This window comes from Pan paniscus, chromosome 8 (genome assembly GCF_029289425.2).
Source record: "Pan paniscus chromosome 8, NHGRI_mPanPan1-v2.0_pri, whole genome shotgun sequence".
NCBI classification, from domain to species: Eukaryota; Metazoa; Chordata; class Mammalia; order Primates; family Hominidae; genus Pan; species Pan paniscus.
Window position 1 is genome coordinate 28361294 of NC_073257.2, and position 18506 is coordinate 28379799.

The 18506-nt window shown below is 41.0% G+C and overlaps 1 protein-coding gene across 2 annotated transcripts in view; it reads right to left on the reverse strand.

The window, feature by feature from the left end:
* Nucleotides 1-2487: 2487 nt before the first annotated feature.
* Nucleotides 2488-18506, reverse strand: part of ITGA8 (integrin subunit alpha 8) — a 209391-nt gene continuing 193372 nt past the window's right edge. For both annotated transcript variants that reach the window (XM_003831184.5, XM_063607282.1), the window contains exons 29-30: nt 7823-7945; nt 2488-5774 (exon numbers count right to left, since the gene is read on the reverse strand). In XM_003831184.5, the coding sequence (XP_003831232.3) occupies nt 5688-5774; nt 7823-7945 (210 nt within the window). In that variant the 3' untranslated portion in view covers nt 2488-5687. The remainder of the gene's footprint in view (nt 5775-7822; nt 7946-18506) is intronic.

The window sequence follows — 18506 nt, forward strand, 5'->3', positions numbered from 1 at the left end:
TGGAGCCTTCTTGTGTATGTCTCAGGCAAGTCTTGCCCCACACAGGCTAGTTTATACTGGATTGAGTGCTTTGCTCTTCAGCATCAGGCCAGGCGTGGTGGCTCACGCCTGTAATCCCAGCACTTTGGGAGGCCAAGGTGGGTGGATCACTTGAGGCCAGGGGTTTGAGACCAGCCTGGCCAACATGGTGAAACCCTGTCTCTGCTAAAAATACAAAAAATTAGCTGGGCATGGTGGCATGCGGCTGTAGTCCCAGCTACTCTGGAGCTGAGACATGAGAATTGCTTGAACCTGGGAGGCGGAGGTTGCAGTGAACCGAGAGTGGAGTGATCCTAGCTCACTGCAACCTCAAACTCACGGGCTCAAGCAATCCTCCTACCTGAGCCTCCTGAGTAGCTGGGACTACAGGTATGCACCACCACACTAGGCTAATTTTAAATGTTTTTTTCTGGTAGAGATGGGGGAATCACCATTTTGCCCAGGCTGCTCTCAAACTCATGGCCTCAAGCATTCCTCCTGCCTCAGTCTCCCAAAGTGTTGGGATTACAGGATTACAGCCACTGTGCCTGGCCAGGTGTAGGTTTTGAAGTGCGAGTGTATATAATACAAAGTGAAGGATTCATCCTACTGCTTGCTGTGTGGTATAGGGTAAACACCCAGATAAGTTGTTCTCACTAGGATTAATGAATGCCAGAGAAGTGGCAAGTATTTAAATATCTTATGGGTTATGAGCAATAAATTGGTTTATATTGAGTGGCTGATAAATATTAGAACTCAAAATTAAATGTGTACATTAAATTTACTAAATTCTAATAAAATATAAATTAATATAAGGTAACATTTCAAAACAATTACCAAACTATTTAAACCATGCTGAAATAATTGGGAAGGAAATGGTACACTTAGGTTAATGCAAACTAACTTAGTCCTTTTAAGAGCAACATGTTATTGAGAGCTACAAAACTCTTCATATACTTTGACCAAGCAATCTCATTCTTGAGAAATTCATTCATTGGAATAAACAAAAAAGAAACCCTAAGTATGTAAGTATGAAAGTATTCAATTTAATGCCATTCTTCTTCTTCTTTTTTTTTTTGAGGCCATCTCACACTGTCACCCAGGCTGGGGTGCAGTGGGGCTCACTGCAACCTCAACCTCTTGGGCTGAAGCTATCCTCCCACCTCAGCCTCCTGAGTAGCTGGAATTATAGGCACGCAACACCACGCCCTGCTAATGTTTTGTATTTTTTGTAGAGACTGGGTTTTGGCATGTTCCCCAGGCTGGTCTCAAACTCCTGGACTCAAGCAATCTGCCCGCCTTGGCCTCCCACAGCGGTGGGATTAAGGCCAGAGCCACTGTGCTGGACTTGTAATGCTGTTCTTAATATAAGAAGCTGTGAACAGCTATTCCCAATAAGAGGGGGATGGTTAAATGAACCATGGTTCACTAACTGAACAGAACATTTACTATTACAATCGCATTGTATGAACATTGTAAGTAGGAGGATGCACACACATTTGTCTGTAGCTGGTGCTTAGTAATGAAAGGGAATGACAAAAGCACATGTTCATATGATTATGACTATGCGTGTATATATACTCATGCATTCATTCTAGCACTTGTTTTGATCACTGATTATATAACAGGTGTTGGCCAGGTATACGAAACATACTGAGGAAATGATGTGGTTTCTGCTCTCATTGAGGGGTCACTCAGCCGGAAGGTGGCCGTGGGAAGAAATGGAAAAGTACAGAAATTCACAAAACGCTAATGGAGTACAGTTAGGCAAAGATGAAGGGAAGGCTTTGTAAAGGAGCTGACATGTATCTACAGTGGAGAAATCACTTGTATAAGAGTGGAGGTACTAGAAGGTACTTAAAAATTCTTAATGTCTTTATTGAGATGTAATTCTCATACCTTAAATGTGTTCATTTAAAATATACACTTTAATAATTTTTACTATACTCACGGAGTTGTGTTGTTTTGTTTTGTTTTGTTTTTTTGAGACGGAGTCTCACTCTGTTGCCCAGGCTGGAGTGCAGTGGTATGATCTCGGCTCATTGCAACCTCCACCTCCTGGGTTCTAGCAATTCTTCTGCCTCAGCCTCCTGAGTAGCTGGGATTACAGATGTGCACTACCATGCTCGGCTAATTTTTGTATTTTTAGTAGAGACGGGATTTCACCATGGTCAGGCTGGTCTCGAACTCCTGACCTCATGATTCGCTGCCTCGGCCTCCCAAAGTGCTGGGAATACAGGTGTGAGCCACCGTGCCCAGCCACTCACGGAGTTTAATACAAACATTACTGAAATCTAAGTAGAACATTTTCATCCTCCCAGGGAGCTTTGCATTTTTGCTCTATTAAATTTCTCCCAATGTTAAATGTTTTTCTAATAAGGACTTAAGATGTAGAGACAGAAACCTCTGATGTCTGGCCACAATAGGGAAACTTATGTCTCATGTGAAATAAACCGAAAGTATGCCATCAAGTCTTTCAGTTTTAATTTTATTAGTGACAAGGTAAATAGGTACATGAAAATCTTCACAGATATCTACGCACGTATTTAAATAAAACAAGAGTCGAGTTCTAAGAATGCAGTTTCAGGGGTGACTAGTACATATTATTTTTTATTTACTGCATAAAAATCTCCAAGTTTATAAAACTTAATTTGCCCCATTATTGTGTCTTAAAACCCAGCTGCAAGAATTTAAAAAGGGAATTCTTTGAAGAGAAATACAGATAGACCCTCAGAGGAGCACAGCACATTATGAATTATGAAGGCAATCGGCAATGCTCTAACTAGAAGCAGATACGCTCAGTGTGTTCTCTGTCGTCAGTATGTTCTCTGGGCAGAACTGATTGCTGGAAGGTTTGCCTGACCTCAGTTTCCTCCCTTTCTCCATTTGCTTCCATATTCTTTTTTTATTTTTTATTTTATTTATTTTTTTGTTGAGACAGAGTTTCCCTCTGTCGCCCAGGCTGGAGTGCCGTGGCGCGATCTCAGCTCACTGCAACCTCCGCCTCCTGGGTTCAAGCGATTCTCTCTCTGCCTCAGCCTCCTAGGTAGCTGGGATTACAGGAGACTGCCACCACGCCTGGCTAATTTTTGTATTTTTAGTAGAGATGGGGTTTTGCCATGTTGGCCAGGCTGGTCTTGAACTCCTGAACTCAGGTGATCTGCCCGTCTCGGCCTCCCAAAGTGTTGGGATTACAGTCACAAGCCACTGCACCCAGCCTTTGCTTCCATATTCTGAAGGGCAGAGGGCCACTGCGTGCATGCGCATGTGTACAACGGCCTTCTGCAATTCCCATAGGTAGCAGTGCCTGTGGGCAGGTGGAAGGTGCCCGTCCCTCTAGGAAGGGGCCATCTTGGCTGAGACTCTGGGATGGTGCAGTTCACTTTGGAGCCCTCATGCCTTGCTTCATTCTGGGTCTCAGTCTTCCTCCTGGAATCTCTAGTTCCTTCCAGGTATCTGCATAAACTATCTCAACAGGGGTCTTTTTTTATGTAACCCTAAGAGTTCTCAGTTCCTTCACAAATGTTGGCTTAAAGACAAGGGGTGCATTTTTTCAGGGACCTTTTAGGACCCCAAATCCCGAGGAGCTAATCTCTGTTGGTCACAGATCAGCCAGGATCACCAGATTCAGTGCATTACCTGGGGTCAGAGAGAGCTGTCTGGCATCGCTCACATCACATCCTGTAGATGGCCACCTACTTGTAAAACCAGCTCTACCTGGAAGACTAACACCAAAGATCCCCAGAGGCTGGTGTGGACACCCCTTAATTCTTTGAGGCAACTTCAGTGCTCATCCATAGTCAGCCACACAAACCAGCCTTGAGCTCCTGACCGACCGAAACTGCTACCAGGACAGTATTCAATTCACAGGCAGGAAGAACATCAACTGCACCAGCGTGCTCGTCCATGTGCCTTTCATTTGCTCCTCAATGAAGTTCCACAGCTGTAGCCAAATGGCTCCTCTCCAGCTTATGGCATGACATAAAATTTAGTGTCTGTGAGCTTGGCTCATCTTTCAAATAAAGCGTGATTGTTGAAATCAGGACACAAAGTTTTCCAACAGCTTTGTAAACTTAAGGATTTGGGTCAGCTTGTTCTATCATACTTAACATTTAGGAAATTAATTTTAAAAAAAACGCCAGTGTAAACATGCTTCAGATACATAGGTCTATAAAATATTGCACATAAAAATTTGTTCAGTATTTCTTCAAAGTAATTTTTCATTATTAAAAAAGGATACAAAATTGTGCAGACTACCTATAAATTTGGCTGGTCAATTTTACTTCAAAAGTGATAATATTACACTATTATGAATTATTTACAAGAGTTTTAAACATAAATTTGTGATGGTTAAATTCAAGATGATGGGAAAATAGCTTAAATAAAAGATTATTCTCCAAAGTTACATATTATAAAGATTAGCAGTAAAAATAAGTAATAAAGTTGGAATAAGCAATTTTAAATAAAAATCTTTAGGAATCAGTTTTCCCAGTTTGGCTCATGCCTGTATAATTTTATGTTTTTGTCTAAGTTATATTCAACATGTTTTCTTTGTGTATACAAATACAAGGCATAGCAGGAAAAACAGGTATTTAATCCCAAGCTAAATATCTATAAGAAGTGTTGCTTCTTATAGATATTAAAAATAATGTTTACCCATAATGTTAAATTGCTTTTTAATTAATGAGCTCTAGACATTTTACCATGACTTTTAAACACTCCAAAGGTAGAGGGTACCTCGAAATTCATGTATTAACTAAGTCAATGGAAAGATATACAAGGAAATATAAATGCAACATCTTGCAAAGCTAAATTAAGCAGATGTGAGTCCCTGGATAATGTGAGTGAAAGGAATTTCAGATGGAAGGCAGCAAGGTATTAAATAGAACTGATTCCTAATGCCAATCTTCCTTTCCTTAGCACTGTCTAAATTCTGAAGAAGCTCTGCGAAATGAGTTATCTGCACACAGTGGTTCTTAGGAGGAAACTGAGTGAGTGATTTTGAAAACTAGCTAACCAAATCTTAATTTCCAAATTCTCTAGATGACAGATTCTCAACCTAGAGACATGGAAAATAAATAAATAAACTCTCACCCTCACTCACAAGATTATTTTTGTCCTTTCAAAAGTACTTTCACAGTACCAACAACATATTGCTTGTCTCCCTGAGCCATAATGTCCTTAGAAATGTTTCTTTTCCATAGGGAGGTGTCAAATGTTCCATTGGATACAGTAGTGTTGGACGGTGTGGTCTTAGTTCTAAGTTCTATAGTAAATCAGTCATTTCACCTTAGTTCACCTTGTAAATTCTATAGTGATTCAGACATTTCATCTCTGCAACTTATGCTGGATTGATCTGGACTGCAACTTACGTTCCCATACCCATTTCAAAGTGTCTGCCAAGTACAGAATGATTAAAGCAAAAGAAAATCTTCCACAATTGCTGATGGCTTCTCCAGCTTTGGTGTTTCCTTTTCCAACAGGGCTCACTGGGCACCCATGACAATTTCTCCAAAGTGCGGTGTAGATGAGGTGATGTTTCCAGGGTCCCCTCCATTTCCTGGGTCACTGTCAGGTATCAGAAAGCTTTGATTTTTAACCCTCATGTTCTTTCTTTTTCTTTGAACAGGACCAGTGTTTGAGGTCTTTGGTCTTCTTTTTTTTTCTTGTCATGCCTCAGGGGTCTTGTCATTTGTCAGCTGTTCCCTGTCGGTCATGACCTCCTGAGGAGGTCTGGCTCTGTCAAAGAATCCACACTATAAAGGGAAAGATGGGCTATAAAATCACGTCATTCTGGGAACCTGTGAAACCCCTCATTCAAAGAATTTTCACTTTATGTATTTTTTTTTTTTTTTTAAACTGAGTCTCGCTCTCTATCCCCCAGGCTGGAGTACAGTGGCGTGATCTTGGCTCACTGCAACCTCCGCCTCCCGGTTCAAGCGATTCTCCTGCCTCAGCCTCCGGAGTAGCTGGGATTACAGGCCTGCACCACCACACCCAGCTAATTTTTGTATTTGTAGGAGAGATGGGGTTTTGCCATGTTGGCCAGGCTGGTGTTGAACTCCTGACCGCAAGTGATCCACCTGTCTCAGCTTCCCAAAGTGCTGGGATTACAGGCGTGAGCCACCACACCTGGCCCTTTATGTATTTTCGAAGGAGCCTGGAGCTCTGCACATATAATCAGTCTGTTTCTCCAAATTAGGAGGTGCGAGCAGAGTGTTTGTTACTTGTAGAGAGGAGTTTATTGCATAGGCAAGGTGAGCAGGAGGGCCGAGTGCTCACACCCTTTCTCCTGTCCTGTAGTTGGAGTAGAAGATGTCCCTCTTTCATACAAACCACTTATGGACCTTGGATATTTTCCTGAGATCACAGCAATGTGTCCCAAGGATTTCCCACATGCTTACTGGAGCAGAAGCACTAACTATTGACTAGGAAAAGGAGATTGTCTCCTAAAGTATCCTGTCAGCTGCTTTGGGGTGGATTATAGAAAGAAGTGAAGAGATGGCCACACATCCCTCGATGTTTGGTGGAACATAGAGCATATATAGAGGGAGAATAGATTTGTCACTTATTTCAATGCCAGAACCAGGTAGGCACAGAATCTTAGTGACTTTCCAAAGGTTAGCCAGAAACTCAGGGAAGAGGTGACTCTAGGATTTTCCTCCTCTTCAGTGTCAAATTAGTACTTTGCCAAGTAAACTACATATTTTCCTAGACACCTGGAACCTCAATTCTTTCTTCTGTTTCTCATGTTGGAAGCCAATTAACTGGGTTTGGCTTAGAGACATTGAGTCATCTCTCTTTCCCAGAGCTACTGGAATATCCTGTCAATTGGCACACATGGTTGTATCTTATACTCATTGGAAATACAGTTACTATGAGTGACAGAACAACACAAAAGTCCATTCTAAAGGTATGTCACAGACCACATGGGTGTAGGATGGCACAAAGAGCTGATAACGATCAGAAACGCCATTCCTTAACTCAAAGCCAAGGTTTTCTCAGTTTATAGGTCTATTAGTCATGCTGCATATTGTTTCAAAATAAAAGCGCACTATGATTTTAGGGAAAACCACATAGTTATCAAAGATGTGACTGGGTTAATTACTCTTATGTAACTGGGACGTCATTTCCATTTGGGAATGGAAGGCTCTGTGAAACTTGGCAATTGTTTAGGTCGGTGGGCCAGAAATTAATTCCTGTTGTGGACTTTTAGAACAAACCTCAGTAAAACACATCAAAGACTAAGTTCAGGCTTCCCAATGGAGACAAACTAACTGGCAAGATTAAAAACCAAGTCCAGGCATCCTATCACATGCATGATCTATTTGGCCTCATTAATAGTTGAAATTAAAAATCAGAATTGACCTATATTAATTGCATTTGCATAGTGCTTATAAAAAATGTCAAAGGATTGATGATAGGGCCATGTCAATAAAAAGCTTATGATCTTGGTTAATTAAACAAGAAAAAGAAGTCTTCATTAGAATATTATCACTCTAAGCATATTGGAAAGAAGATCACAGGCCTTAGTTAATACAGCCTAACTCTCTCTACATTTATTTACAAGAAATCTCAAGATGAAAGCAACATTAAGCACCTCTAGTCATCTTAAATGTCAGCTATATAAACATATTAAGTATGCCAAAGCAAACAAGACACGATTTTCCCTTTATATCCTTCAGACTGTTCAAAATTTCCAAAAATGCCTCCATAATTGTCTTTTAAAATCCCTAACTGTATCCCTCTAAATTCCCTCAACAGCCCCTCTAGTTTAAAAGGAAAACAAAGTAAATCAACTTACCTTCCATAAAGCTAAGGTTAAAATGGCGAGAACCAACAATCCAAGAAGTATTGCTAGTATTATTACCCATAATGGGATTGAGAAGGAAACATTTGGAGTTGCCCAAATAACTGATGTCTTAATCTGAAATGGAAAACAAAGCAAATGAGCTCTAATGCGAAAACTATTTGGTGAAATAAAATAGTAATTACCAGTACAACATCGGAAGTTGATCTGAAAGGATCCATATGACAATTAAAACCATCTAGGGGATATTTGAGAGGTAGCACTAGAACATGAACTCTTAAAAGCTAGCACGTTCCTAGATCTGCTTGGTTCTGTAAAAGTCTAATTAGAGATTTGATGGGTGGGTGGCTTTGAGTCACAGAAACTCTAGAATAGAATTGAGTGCATCAGGAATTGACAAGGTGGAAAGGAATGGCCTTCACTTGGGCTGGAACTTTTATGGGAACAATGGCCAAAAGTAGACTCAATAAAAAACTGAATGAGTCAGTCTACCATGTGTCTCCTTAGAACTCAGCTAGCCTCATTGAGAGAGGTAAGCTTGTGAACAACCATGAATCCTTGGATGTGCAAGAAGGGTAGAAATCATCTAATCTAATCCCCTCATTTTACAGATGAGAAAATTAACTCCCAGAGGGACTAAGTGATTCATTCACACAACGAATTAGTGTCAATACTAGGTCTGTTTATCCCTAGATTCTGTGCTGTATCAGTGAAGGATATCCCAGAGCATGAGGCTAGGCATCTTGTATTTTATGGAAGCAACTGTAGTGTGCAAAGCGAATGTTCAATTTTTCTTGATGTGTTGGGGATGACTTTAATCCTAAATCCAAAGATCAGGCCAGCGCGGTGGCTCATGCCTGTAATCCTAGCACTTTGGGAGGCCAAGGTGGGTGGATTGCCTGAGCTCAGGAGGTCGAGACCAGACTTGGCAACATGGCGAAACCCTATCTCCACTAAAGATACAAAAAATTAGCTGGGTGTGGTGGCGCACACCTGTAATCCCAGCTACTCAGGAGGCTGACACACGAAAATTGCTTGAACCTGGGAGGTGGAGGTTGTAGTGAGCCAAGATCGTGCCACTGCACTCCAGCCTAGGCAACAGGGTGACACTCTTTCTCCTTCCTGCCAAAAAACAAAAACACAAAAACAAAGATCATATGGGGACTGGAGCCCATTTCATCCCACACTGTTGCAAGGGGGCTTAGAGGAAAATGAGACCTTCCCAATCTGACTGCATGCTCAGTGTCTATGAACCACTCCCTATGTGGGCAGAAGCACTTCTATTGCTCCTGTGTTGGAGGCCGGTGCCTCCGGAGGCCGAGGCAGCAAAGAAGCTGCAGATTCCCAAGGAGAGACCCAGCCATGCTGCTAAAACCTTTTGTCAAAGAAAAGAGCACTACATTATTCTTGGATGCAGACATTATTCACTAACGTAGTATCTGGTTTTATCAGAGTGGCAAGCATTGCCTCCACTCAGCTGGTCTAAGGGCTCCTAGTTTTAATTGTGTTGGTTGAAAGGATCATTTCAATCCTGAAACACACTCAAGAACTCCAGGACACATTCTATAACCCACCCGTCGGGAGAGGCTGAGACTAATGACTAAGGTTGGCGGCTCTGAGATTTGCCCTAGCAGGAAATGTATTGGTGTTTTCACAGCCTGAACCCTAGCACTGAGCCCTAACCATGCTCACTTTGTTGCCTCTGTCTTCTTTTGTGTATTTGTTTCTTTGTTTTTGTGAGACAGTGTCTCACTCTGTTGCCCAGGCTAGAGTGCAATGGCACGATCTTGGCTCACTGCAACTTCCATCTCCCAGGTTCAAGCAATTCTTGTGCCTTAGCCTCCCCAGTAGCTGGGGTTATAGGCATGTGCCACCACACCCAGCTATATATATTTTTTGTGTGTGTATTTTTAGTATAGACCTGGTTTCACCATTCTGGCCAGGCTGGTCTAGAACTCCTGACCTCAAGTGATCCACCCGCCTCGGCCTCCCAAAATGCTGGGATTACAGGTGTGAGCCACTGTGCCCAGCTGCTTCTGTCTTCTTAACTAGAGTTGAGCGCCCTGATGGTGCCCTTCTCAGCTTGTCTTGGTTTTTATTGCTCCTTCCTTCTTGATCCACATCCCCCATGCAGCAGATGCTGATGACTCAATTCATTCGATTCTCCAGCCCCAAATGTCATTTATATGTACACTAATAAAGGCATGGACAGAGGAGTGAGATAGGGAGAGAGTCATTTCACCTTAACAGGAACATGCCAAGGATGTGATAGATGTTCTTCATGAGAAAAAGGCTGGCCTCAACCTACTCATCATTACGTTTTCTTCCTATGCCTGTTAACTTTCCTCGCTAGGAATTATTTCATCTTATCTTTATTTCATCTGACACATCAGTGTGAAGCATGACAGTCCATCACCACGGTGACATTACGTACACTCTGCACACCACTGTTTAAGGATGAGAAACGTAGTTCATACGTCGAAGAAATCAATTTCAAGGACCCACCGTGGTTGCAATTCTACCTGGATGCTGCAGCCTAAGTAATTTATTCTGAAATGATCTAAGACAAATATTACACATTCTCATTCATAAGTGGGAGCTAAACAAGTGGATCTCATGGAGGTAGAGGGTAGAATGATGGTTACCAGAAGCTGGCAAAGAGTGGGGAGGGTTGGATGAAGAGAAGTTGGCTGACAAACATAGTCAGGTAGAAGGGATACATTCTAGTGTTCAGTAACACAGTAGGGTGATTCTAATTAACAATTTTTATTGTCTATTTCAAAATAGCTAGAAGAGATTTGAAATGTTCCCAACACAAAGAAACGATAAATGTTTGAGACAATAGATATCCTAAATACCCTGATTTGATCACTATACATTATGTGCACATGTGTATCAAAATATCACATGTACTCCACAAATTTGTACAATTATATATCAATAGAAAATAATTATTTGCATGTATACAGCTACATGAGCAAATCAAGAACTAGATTATTTCTCTTGTTATGTACCCTTCCTTAGTCAATTACACCTGATGACATGTATGAAATTACTGCTGAATCCTAACATTTGACTGCACTCAGAGGAACAGCATGAAGTGGTATTTCAAGATGAACATAATATTGCTGGAAGTGGACTCACACAGTTTTGATAATGAGAATTTCAGAATTTTGGAACTGAAAGGGACAGTAGTGATCATCTACTCACAGGCCAGTTACCATGACCCCAGGAGAGAAATCTGGAGCCGTGGAAAATTCCGAGGTTTCATGTAAATATTACTTCCTCATAACCCCCAAGTCCATTGAGGACACAATATAGGTTTAGTCTCTACTTTGAGCATGTGTCAGAGCTCACCAAAATTTTCGAATAGGTAATTCAGGGTGAGCCAGGCAATGGATCTTTCCTCTCCTGGTTTACCTAATTAATATCTTAAGGCTGGGCACAGTGGCTCATGCCTGTAATCCCAGCACTTTGGGAGGCCAAGGCAGGTGGATCACCTGAGGTGAGGAGTTTGAGACCAGCCTGGCCAACATGGTGAAACTCTGTCTCTACTAAAAATATAAAAATTAGCTAGGCATGGTGGCAGACACCTGTAGTCTCAGCCACTTGGGAGGCTGAGGCAGGAGAATCACCTGAACCCGGGAGGGAGAGGTTGCATTGCAGTGAGCCAAGATGGTGCCACTGCACTCCGCCTGGGTGACAGAGCCAGGCTCCGTCTCAAAAAAAAAAAAAAATTATTATCTTAAGTTGCTGCCTACTATTTTATGTTAAACAGAAAAGAGTTCAAGTTTTATAAGTTAGAGAAAACACAAAACATGCTAAAGGAGTTGAAATAGAGGCTCTTCAAATTGTTAGCTTAATAAAAAGAAATGGAATGGGCTGAGTGGATACCTACTGAGTACTTTGCTAGATGACTTTGCCACTTGGTTATTGCAGGTTTTGATGTATCATCTATAAAACTGGGCTATCCAGAGAAATAAGCAGAGAAGATCACTTACAAAGAGCTAACAAAGACATTTAAAGTTTTTTTTGTAGCAGTGATGAAAAAGTATAATTAAAATGTGAAATTGATGAGGATATGCTTCTTAGGGTCTTTTGAAGCAGAGAACAACTTCATAGGGATAGTTACAGAACGTACTGGCTTTCTGTTTACATTTGCTCTCAAAGAGCCTGAGAGCAGTGTCTTTAAAAAGTCTGTGGGAAGATGATCCCCATGCAGTGATCACAAATTTGGAAAGTCCCTTTCAGTTCCCAAATTCTGAAATTCTCATCATCAAAACTGTTGCCAGTCTGCTTCCAGTAACATTAAGTTTGTTTAAAAAATACCACTTTGGGCCAGGTGTGGTGGCTTACGCCTGTAATCCCAGCACTTTGGGAGGCTGAGACAGATGGATCACTTGAGGTCAGGAGTTCGAGACCAGCCTGGCCAACATGGTGAAACCCCATCTCTACTAAAAATACCAAAAAAAAAAAAAAAATTAGCCAGTTGTGGTGGTGGTGGTGCATACCTGTAGTCTCAGCTGCTCAGGAGGCTGAGGCAGGAGAATCACCTGAACCTGGGAGGCAGAGGTTGCAGTGAGCCAAGATCGCACCACTGCACTCCAGCCTGAGCAACAGAGCGAGCCTCTGTCTCAAACAAAACAAAAGAAAAAAACAAAAAACACTTCATACCTTTTCTCTGATGTTAGGATTATGCATATGATATGCATTTCCTCCATGTCATCCTATGCAATTCATTAGCGGGAAAGAATACACAGAGTCTTAAAAGAAGGCAACCTCTGAGTGAGTCTCCTCCCATGCCTGCTTTCTGCTTTCCTGGTCCTTTTACCTGTAGGACATCCATATGGTACTGAGGCGGCCCAATCTTCTCAATCTAAAATGGGTGCAGCTGCAGAGACCTTCCTTCACCCTTGTTGTTTTCCTAAACTTATGTAGGCTTTTGCAGCATAGTCTAGAAGTCACTACAGTAAGAACAGTGGAAATACAGAAAACCAACAACAGCGACCCAGAGCATTTCATCTGGTGTCCAGTGCAGAGGAGATGCTTGACTCTTACTGGAAAGAGTTAGACAAGGAGCCAAAGGTAATTATTCAAATAACTGAATAATTTTTTTCTGCTGCACTGTAATGATTCAGTGTTCAGACATATTTCTCCGAATCAGGCGACTTTGTCCTTGCCTCTGCACACAACATCATTAGAAGAGTCACGTATATGTCTCGGCAAGAGAGGTCTTTCTGGGATAGAGTGATGGGGAGTCATGTGACATATTCATGTCTCTAAATCAGTAAATGGCAATGGGGCATTCCACGTGCAGGTGGAAACCAGTAAAGCAAAGCTTTTCCTGAAACTGCATGCTCTGTATAGATAAACTAGAGACTTGACTGCATGGGCAAGCTTAAGAGAAGACGACTTAACTGATCACTTTTACAGGACCAAAGTTTCTTTAAATATGTGTTAGTGCTGTGGGACTGCAGGCTAGTTTTGGGGAAAGCTTGGGCAGGAAAGAAAATGTTGACAAACACCAAAACTTTGTTATTTCTAATATCTATATTTGTCTTACAGCTCATTTTGACAAACCTACAGGAAGCTTAGATAGAAGTAGTCATTAGATAATAAATAATGAGGAAAAATAAGTCATAAATATTAGAGTTTCTCATGACTAAACACTGACATATATGAAGAATCTTTCATTCATTTCAAATAATATTTATTTATTTATGTATTTTTGGAGACAGGGTCTCGCTCTGTTGCCTAAACTGGAGTGCAGTAGCATGATCATAGCTCACTGCAGCCTCCAACTTCTGGGCTCAAGCAATCCTCCTGCTTCAGCCTCTTGAGTAGCTGGGACTACAGGGGTGTACCACCATGCCTGGCTCATTTCAAATAATATTTATTAAACACCCTATGTTCTCTGAAGTTCTGTAGGTATTATCAGCTTCAAGACGTAACCTTGCCCTTGATCAGCACTGCCCAATAGAAATACAATGCAAGCTACAAGCATAACATAAAATGTTCTAATAGTCACATTAAAAGGAATAAAGGGCCAGGCACGGTGCCTCACACCTGTAATCCCAGCACTTTGGGAGACCTAGGTGAGTGGATCACCTGAGGTCAGGAATTCAAGACCGGCCTGGCCAACATGATGAAACCCTATCTCTACTAAGAATACAAAATTAGCCAGGCGTGGTGGCACACACCTGTAATCCCAGCTACTGGGGAGGCTGAGGTAGCAGAATCACTTGAACCCGGGAGGCGGAGGTTGCAGTGAGCCGACATCATAGCGCCACTGCACTCCAGCCTGGGTGACAGGAGCGAAACTCCGTCTCAAAAAAAAAAAAAAAAAAAAAGGAGTGAAAAGAAGCAGGGGATGTTAATTTTAACAACATAGTTTATCTAACCCTAAATATCAACTATTATTTATTAATGATAAAAGTATTATCCTTTCAACATGTAATTGGTTCTTTATTATGAATCATCTATTATTTATTAATGATTAAACTATTATAATTTTAATATGTAATTGATATAAAAATACTCATAATTTACATTTTTTTACTAAGTCTCCAAAATCCAATATGTATTTCACATTTGCAGCACATAACAATTGCTAAATTTTTAATGGTTAAAGTGAAATGTAGTCCTATGAAAGTAACACAACTGTGTTTAATGGAAAAATACTATCTACTGCTTCAGTTTTTAAGTTTACATTGAAATGTGTGAAAATGAAATAAAACCACAAGTTCTTCAGTTCCACTAGCCAAAGAGCTACCACGTTGGACTGCATAGTTCTAGAACATTCTGTATAATTTCACACAATGGTGAGATTGCCTGAATTACCCAAATCTTTCATTATAAGATTCTTTTTTTTTTTTTTTTTTTTTTTTTGAGATGGAGTTGTGCTGTTATCGCCCAGGCTGGAATGTAATCTCGTGATCTGGGCCCATTGCAACCTCCGCCTCCCAGGTTCAAGAGATTCTCTTGCCTCAACCTCCTGAGTAGCTGGGATTACAGGCATGCGCCACCATGCCCGGCTAATTTTGTATTTTTAGTAGAGATGAGCTTTTACCATGTTGGTCAGGCTGGTCTCAAACTCCCGACCTCAGGTGATCCACCCACCTCGGCCTCCCAAAGTGCTGGGATTACAGATGTGAGCCACCGCACCCGGTCCATTATAAGATTCTTTTACCAAGAAGGTAGACTCAGGGCAGAAGACAAAGCATATTTAGGACTAAAGGTTTACTTTCGGCACAGGGGCTTGTGATGAGATAGTTCAGTTGCTTTAAGAAAGAAGTTTCATGTTGAGTAACTGGAGTATTTAAATTTAGGGAGAACAATTCAATCTTGTGCCAGCTAGTCAATAAACTATTTTAATACAGTTTTATTTATCAAGTACTTCTAGCTATTTTAAAAATAGCTTTAAGTAAGTTTAACAAATCACTTTATTGTAATTGTCTGCAATTTTAGAAAGTAGTATTCATAAATTGTAAGTGGTTTAGATTTTCTTAAAATGATTCTAAGTAGGGAACATTTAATCTTACCTTCATCATGTCGTAAATCTTGTTGTTTTTTATTATGGAGGAAAGACCATAAATAAACATTTAATATGCCTACATTTTATTGTGGACATTTATGATATGTTTTTGTATATTTTCACAAAAAATACCAAGGTAGAAGGAAAAAGCTCCCTTGTATTTGCAATGGTAATTAATGTTGACGTCTCTATTTATGTATCAGAAAATCTTGTGTAAACATACTTCAGTGGGGTCAGAAGAATGTTTTAAATAAACGTACCAAGACACCCTACCTACAGTGCCATTTAGAACAAAATAATAACATGAAGTGTACTAGCTGAGCCCACATTTTGACAACATTTAAACAGTTTCCTTATGAGACAAGCAGTTCCCATCATAAATTTCAACTCCAAATAATTGTTTAATATAAGAGTTCCATATTAAGGTGCAGAAGTTTTGCTAACAATTCTGAAAACCAAATGGGTTCACAGTTTACATATGAGTTTTTAAATAAAGATTTTCATGAAATATTTTGTAATAACTACCTTTGGAATTACACAAGACAATCCCACTTTCTGCTAGATGTAAATTATAGAATTGAGTGTTACTTGTATGGCATGCAAAGGCCAAAGTTCCTTGGTGAGCCAAAAAAGTGTTCAAATAATTGAATTTCAATTTCTTCTGTTGCACTGTAATGATTCAGTGTTCAGGCATATTTCTTCGAATCATGCAATCTTTCCCTTGTCTCCGGACATGACAAGCATCACAGGACATGAGGAATTTTATTTGTTACAAACACAGATACTATGCAAGCAGCAAACCGGAATTGTGATTTTCTTCCATAAGTAAAGCTAACACGGGCCTCAAGAGATGGCTGAATTATGACCATGTTGAAAAGGGAGTACAAACAAACTAATCATCACACAAAAGGGTCTAGGAAAACAAGCAAATAGTAGTCTCATTATAGAAGAAGGAACAAAGAATGACTTTCCTCAGGGGCAGATTAGAGCTCTGATGCTTCTCCAACTACCAGTTCCAAAGGATTCTACCACCTTAAAGCAATTCCCTTTCTGCTGTTTTTTTTTTTTTTTTTTTTTTTTTGCTCTGTTCTTGCTCTGTTCTTGCTCTGTTGCCCAGGCTGGAGTGCAGTGGTGTGATCTCGGCTCACTGCAACCTCCGCCTCTCAGGCTCAAGCAATCCTCCTGCCTCAGCCTCCTGAGTAGCTGGGACTACAGGCGAGCATCACCACACCTTGCTAATTTTATGCTTTTTTTGTTGTTGTTGTTGTTGTTGTTTGTTTGTTTGTAGAGGCAGGGTCTCACTATGTTGCCTAGGCTAATCTCAAACTCCTGAGCTGAAGCAATCTGCCTGCCTTGGCCTCCCAAAGTGCTGGGATTACAGGTGTGAGCCACCTTCTTGGCCCTGCTGGGCTCCCTTCAAGAGAAGAATGGCAAGGCCTTTGAAAAGAGCTCACTATAAAAAAACGTCTGCCAGCTCCACTCAGAGTTCTCTCACATCAAGCCACAGTAAGGCAGCATTTCCCTGTGTGCTGCATAGCTAACTTCGCACTGGCAAGGTCTTCTCCAGTAAGTCAGATATTGGGAGACTTGAAATTGTTTCCATTCCTGGATCTTTTCCCAATAACCTTCACATAACTGATGTGGTAAATCACCTACATCAGACAAAAAGTCTTTTTTTTTTTTTGGCAATTCAATAACAGGGGTGGCAGGGCTGGGGAAAGCATGTATCGGATTATTTTGTGGATCTTTTGAGATGAGTTGAGAACAGCAGGCTGTCACCTGTGGCCAGTGCAGAAAGATGCAATCCTGTGGATGGAACCAACCGTAACATGTGTTTCTGCTAGGGAGCACGTGCTTGGAAAAAACAAGAGGGCCCAGATTTATTTCCCTTAGAGCTATAAGCCTTTGAACATTTTTAGATGAAACTTCTATATTAAAATCCCAAAGCCTCTGTTTTCTAGGTTGAACATAAATCCAAAACACAGAGGACATCGCTGGAAAGAAAAGGAGGTGGTCTAAATGAAGAAAGATGTGGCTGTGCTTGCTTTAAATACCACCGAGGTTTACTGAAATATTTTGACTGTGCACATCTGTCTTTCTTTTCCCTTCCTTCCTTCCTTTCCTTCTTTCCTTCCTTCTTTCTTTCCTTCCTTCCTTCTTCCCTTCCCCTTCCCCTTCCTCCCTCCCTCCCTCCCTTTCTTCCTTTCTCCTTCCTTCCTTTCTTCCTTTCTTCCTTTCTTTCTTGAGACGAGGTCTCGCCCAGGTTGAGTGCAGTGCATACGATCATAGCTTACTGTAACCTTGAACTCCAGGGCTCAAGTGATCCTCCCACAACTGTGCAAATCTTAATCGCCACTTTCAATTTGGACTCACTGGACTTAGCCAGAGAAGGGGAGACATTTTGAGAGGCTACTCTCATTTATTGAGATTTGACACTAACTTGTTCCAGGTACAATGCTAGAGCTTTATACAGATAATCTTATTGATCTTGTTAACAATTCCATCAGGTGGATGTGGTGGACTGTCTCAGAGAGGTAAAGTGACTTCCCAAAGGTTTCCTAATTAGAGCAAGGCAGAGCCAGGATCAAACCCAGGTGACTCTATCTTGAAAACCTTGGATTTTCCTCTAGGCCACCTGCCTGTGCTAGAAGCTCTCAACCCTGGCTCCCCTGCAGAATTGTCTCTCATAAGACTTTTAAAGCACAGTGTCAGGGTCCCACCCCAGACCTACTGAATATTTGGGGAGAAGTCTTAGCATGTATGTACTTTTTAAGTTGCATGAGTGATGATTCTGATGCATACTCAGTATAGAGGATCACAAATCAAGTGGTTAATTTAGATCACTGAAAGTAGACTAGGCTAGAAAGATTCAGTGTTACAATTAAGTTTATGATCTAGGCTAGAAAGAGATGACAATAGTATCAACTTATCTACCATCCAAAGCAGTGCTTCTCAAACTTGACCATGCCTAGGAATGCTCTGATGATTTTGATAAAATGCAGAGCCTGGCTCAGCAGATCTGGAGAGGTCTGTTTCTGTAGTTCTAAGAACCTCCCAGGTGATGCTGATGCCATTGATCTGCAATCACATTTTGAGTAACAAGGTCTGGGGGACCAAGAGTTCAAGCTGTGGATGGGAAATATC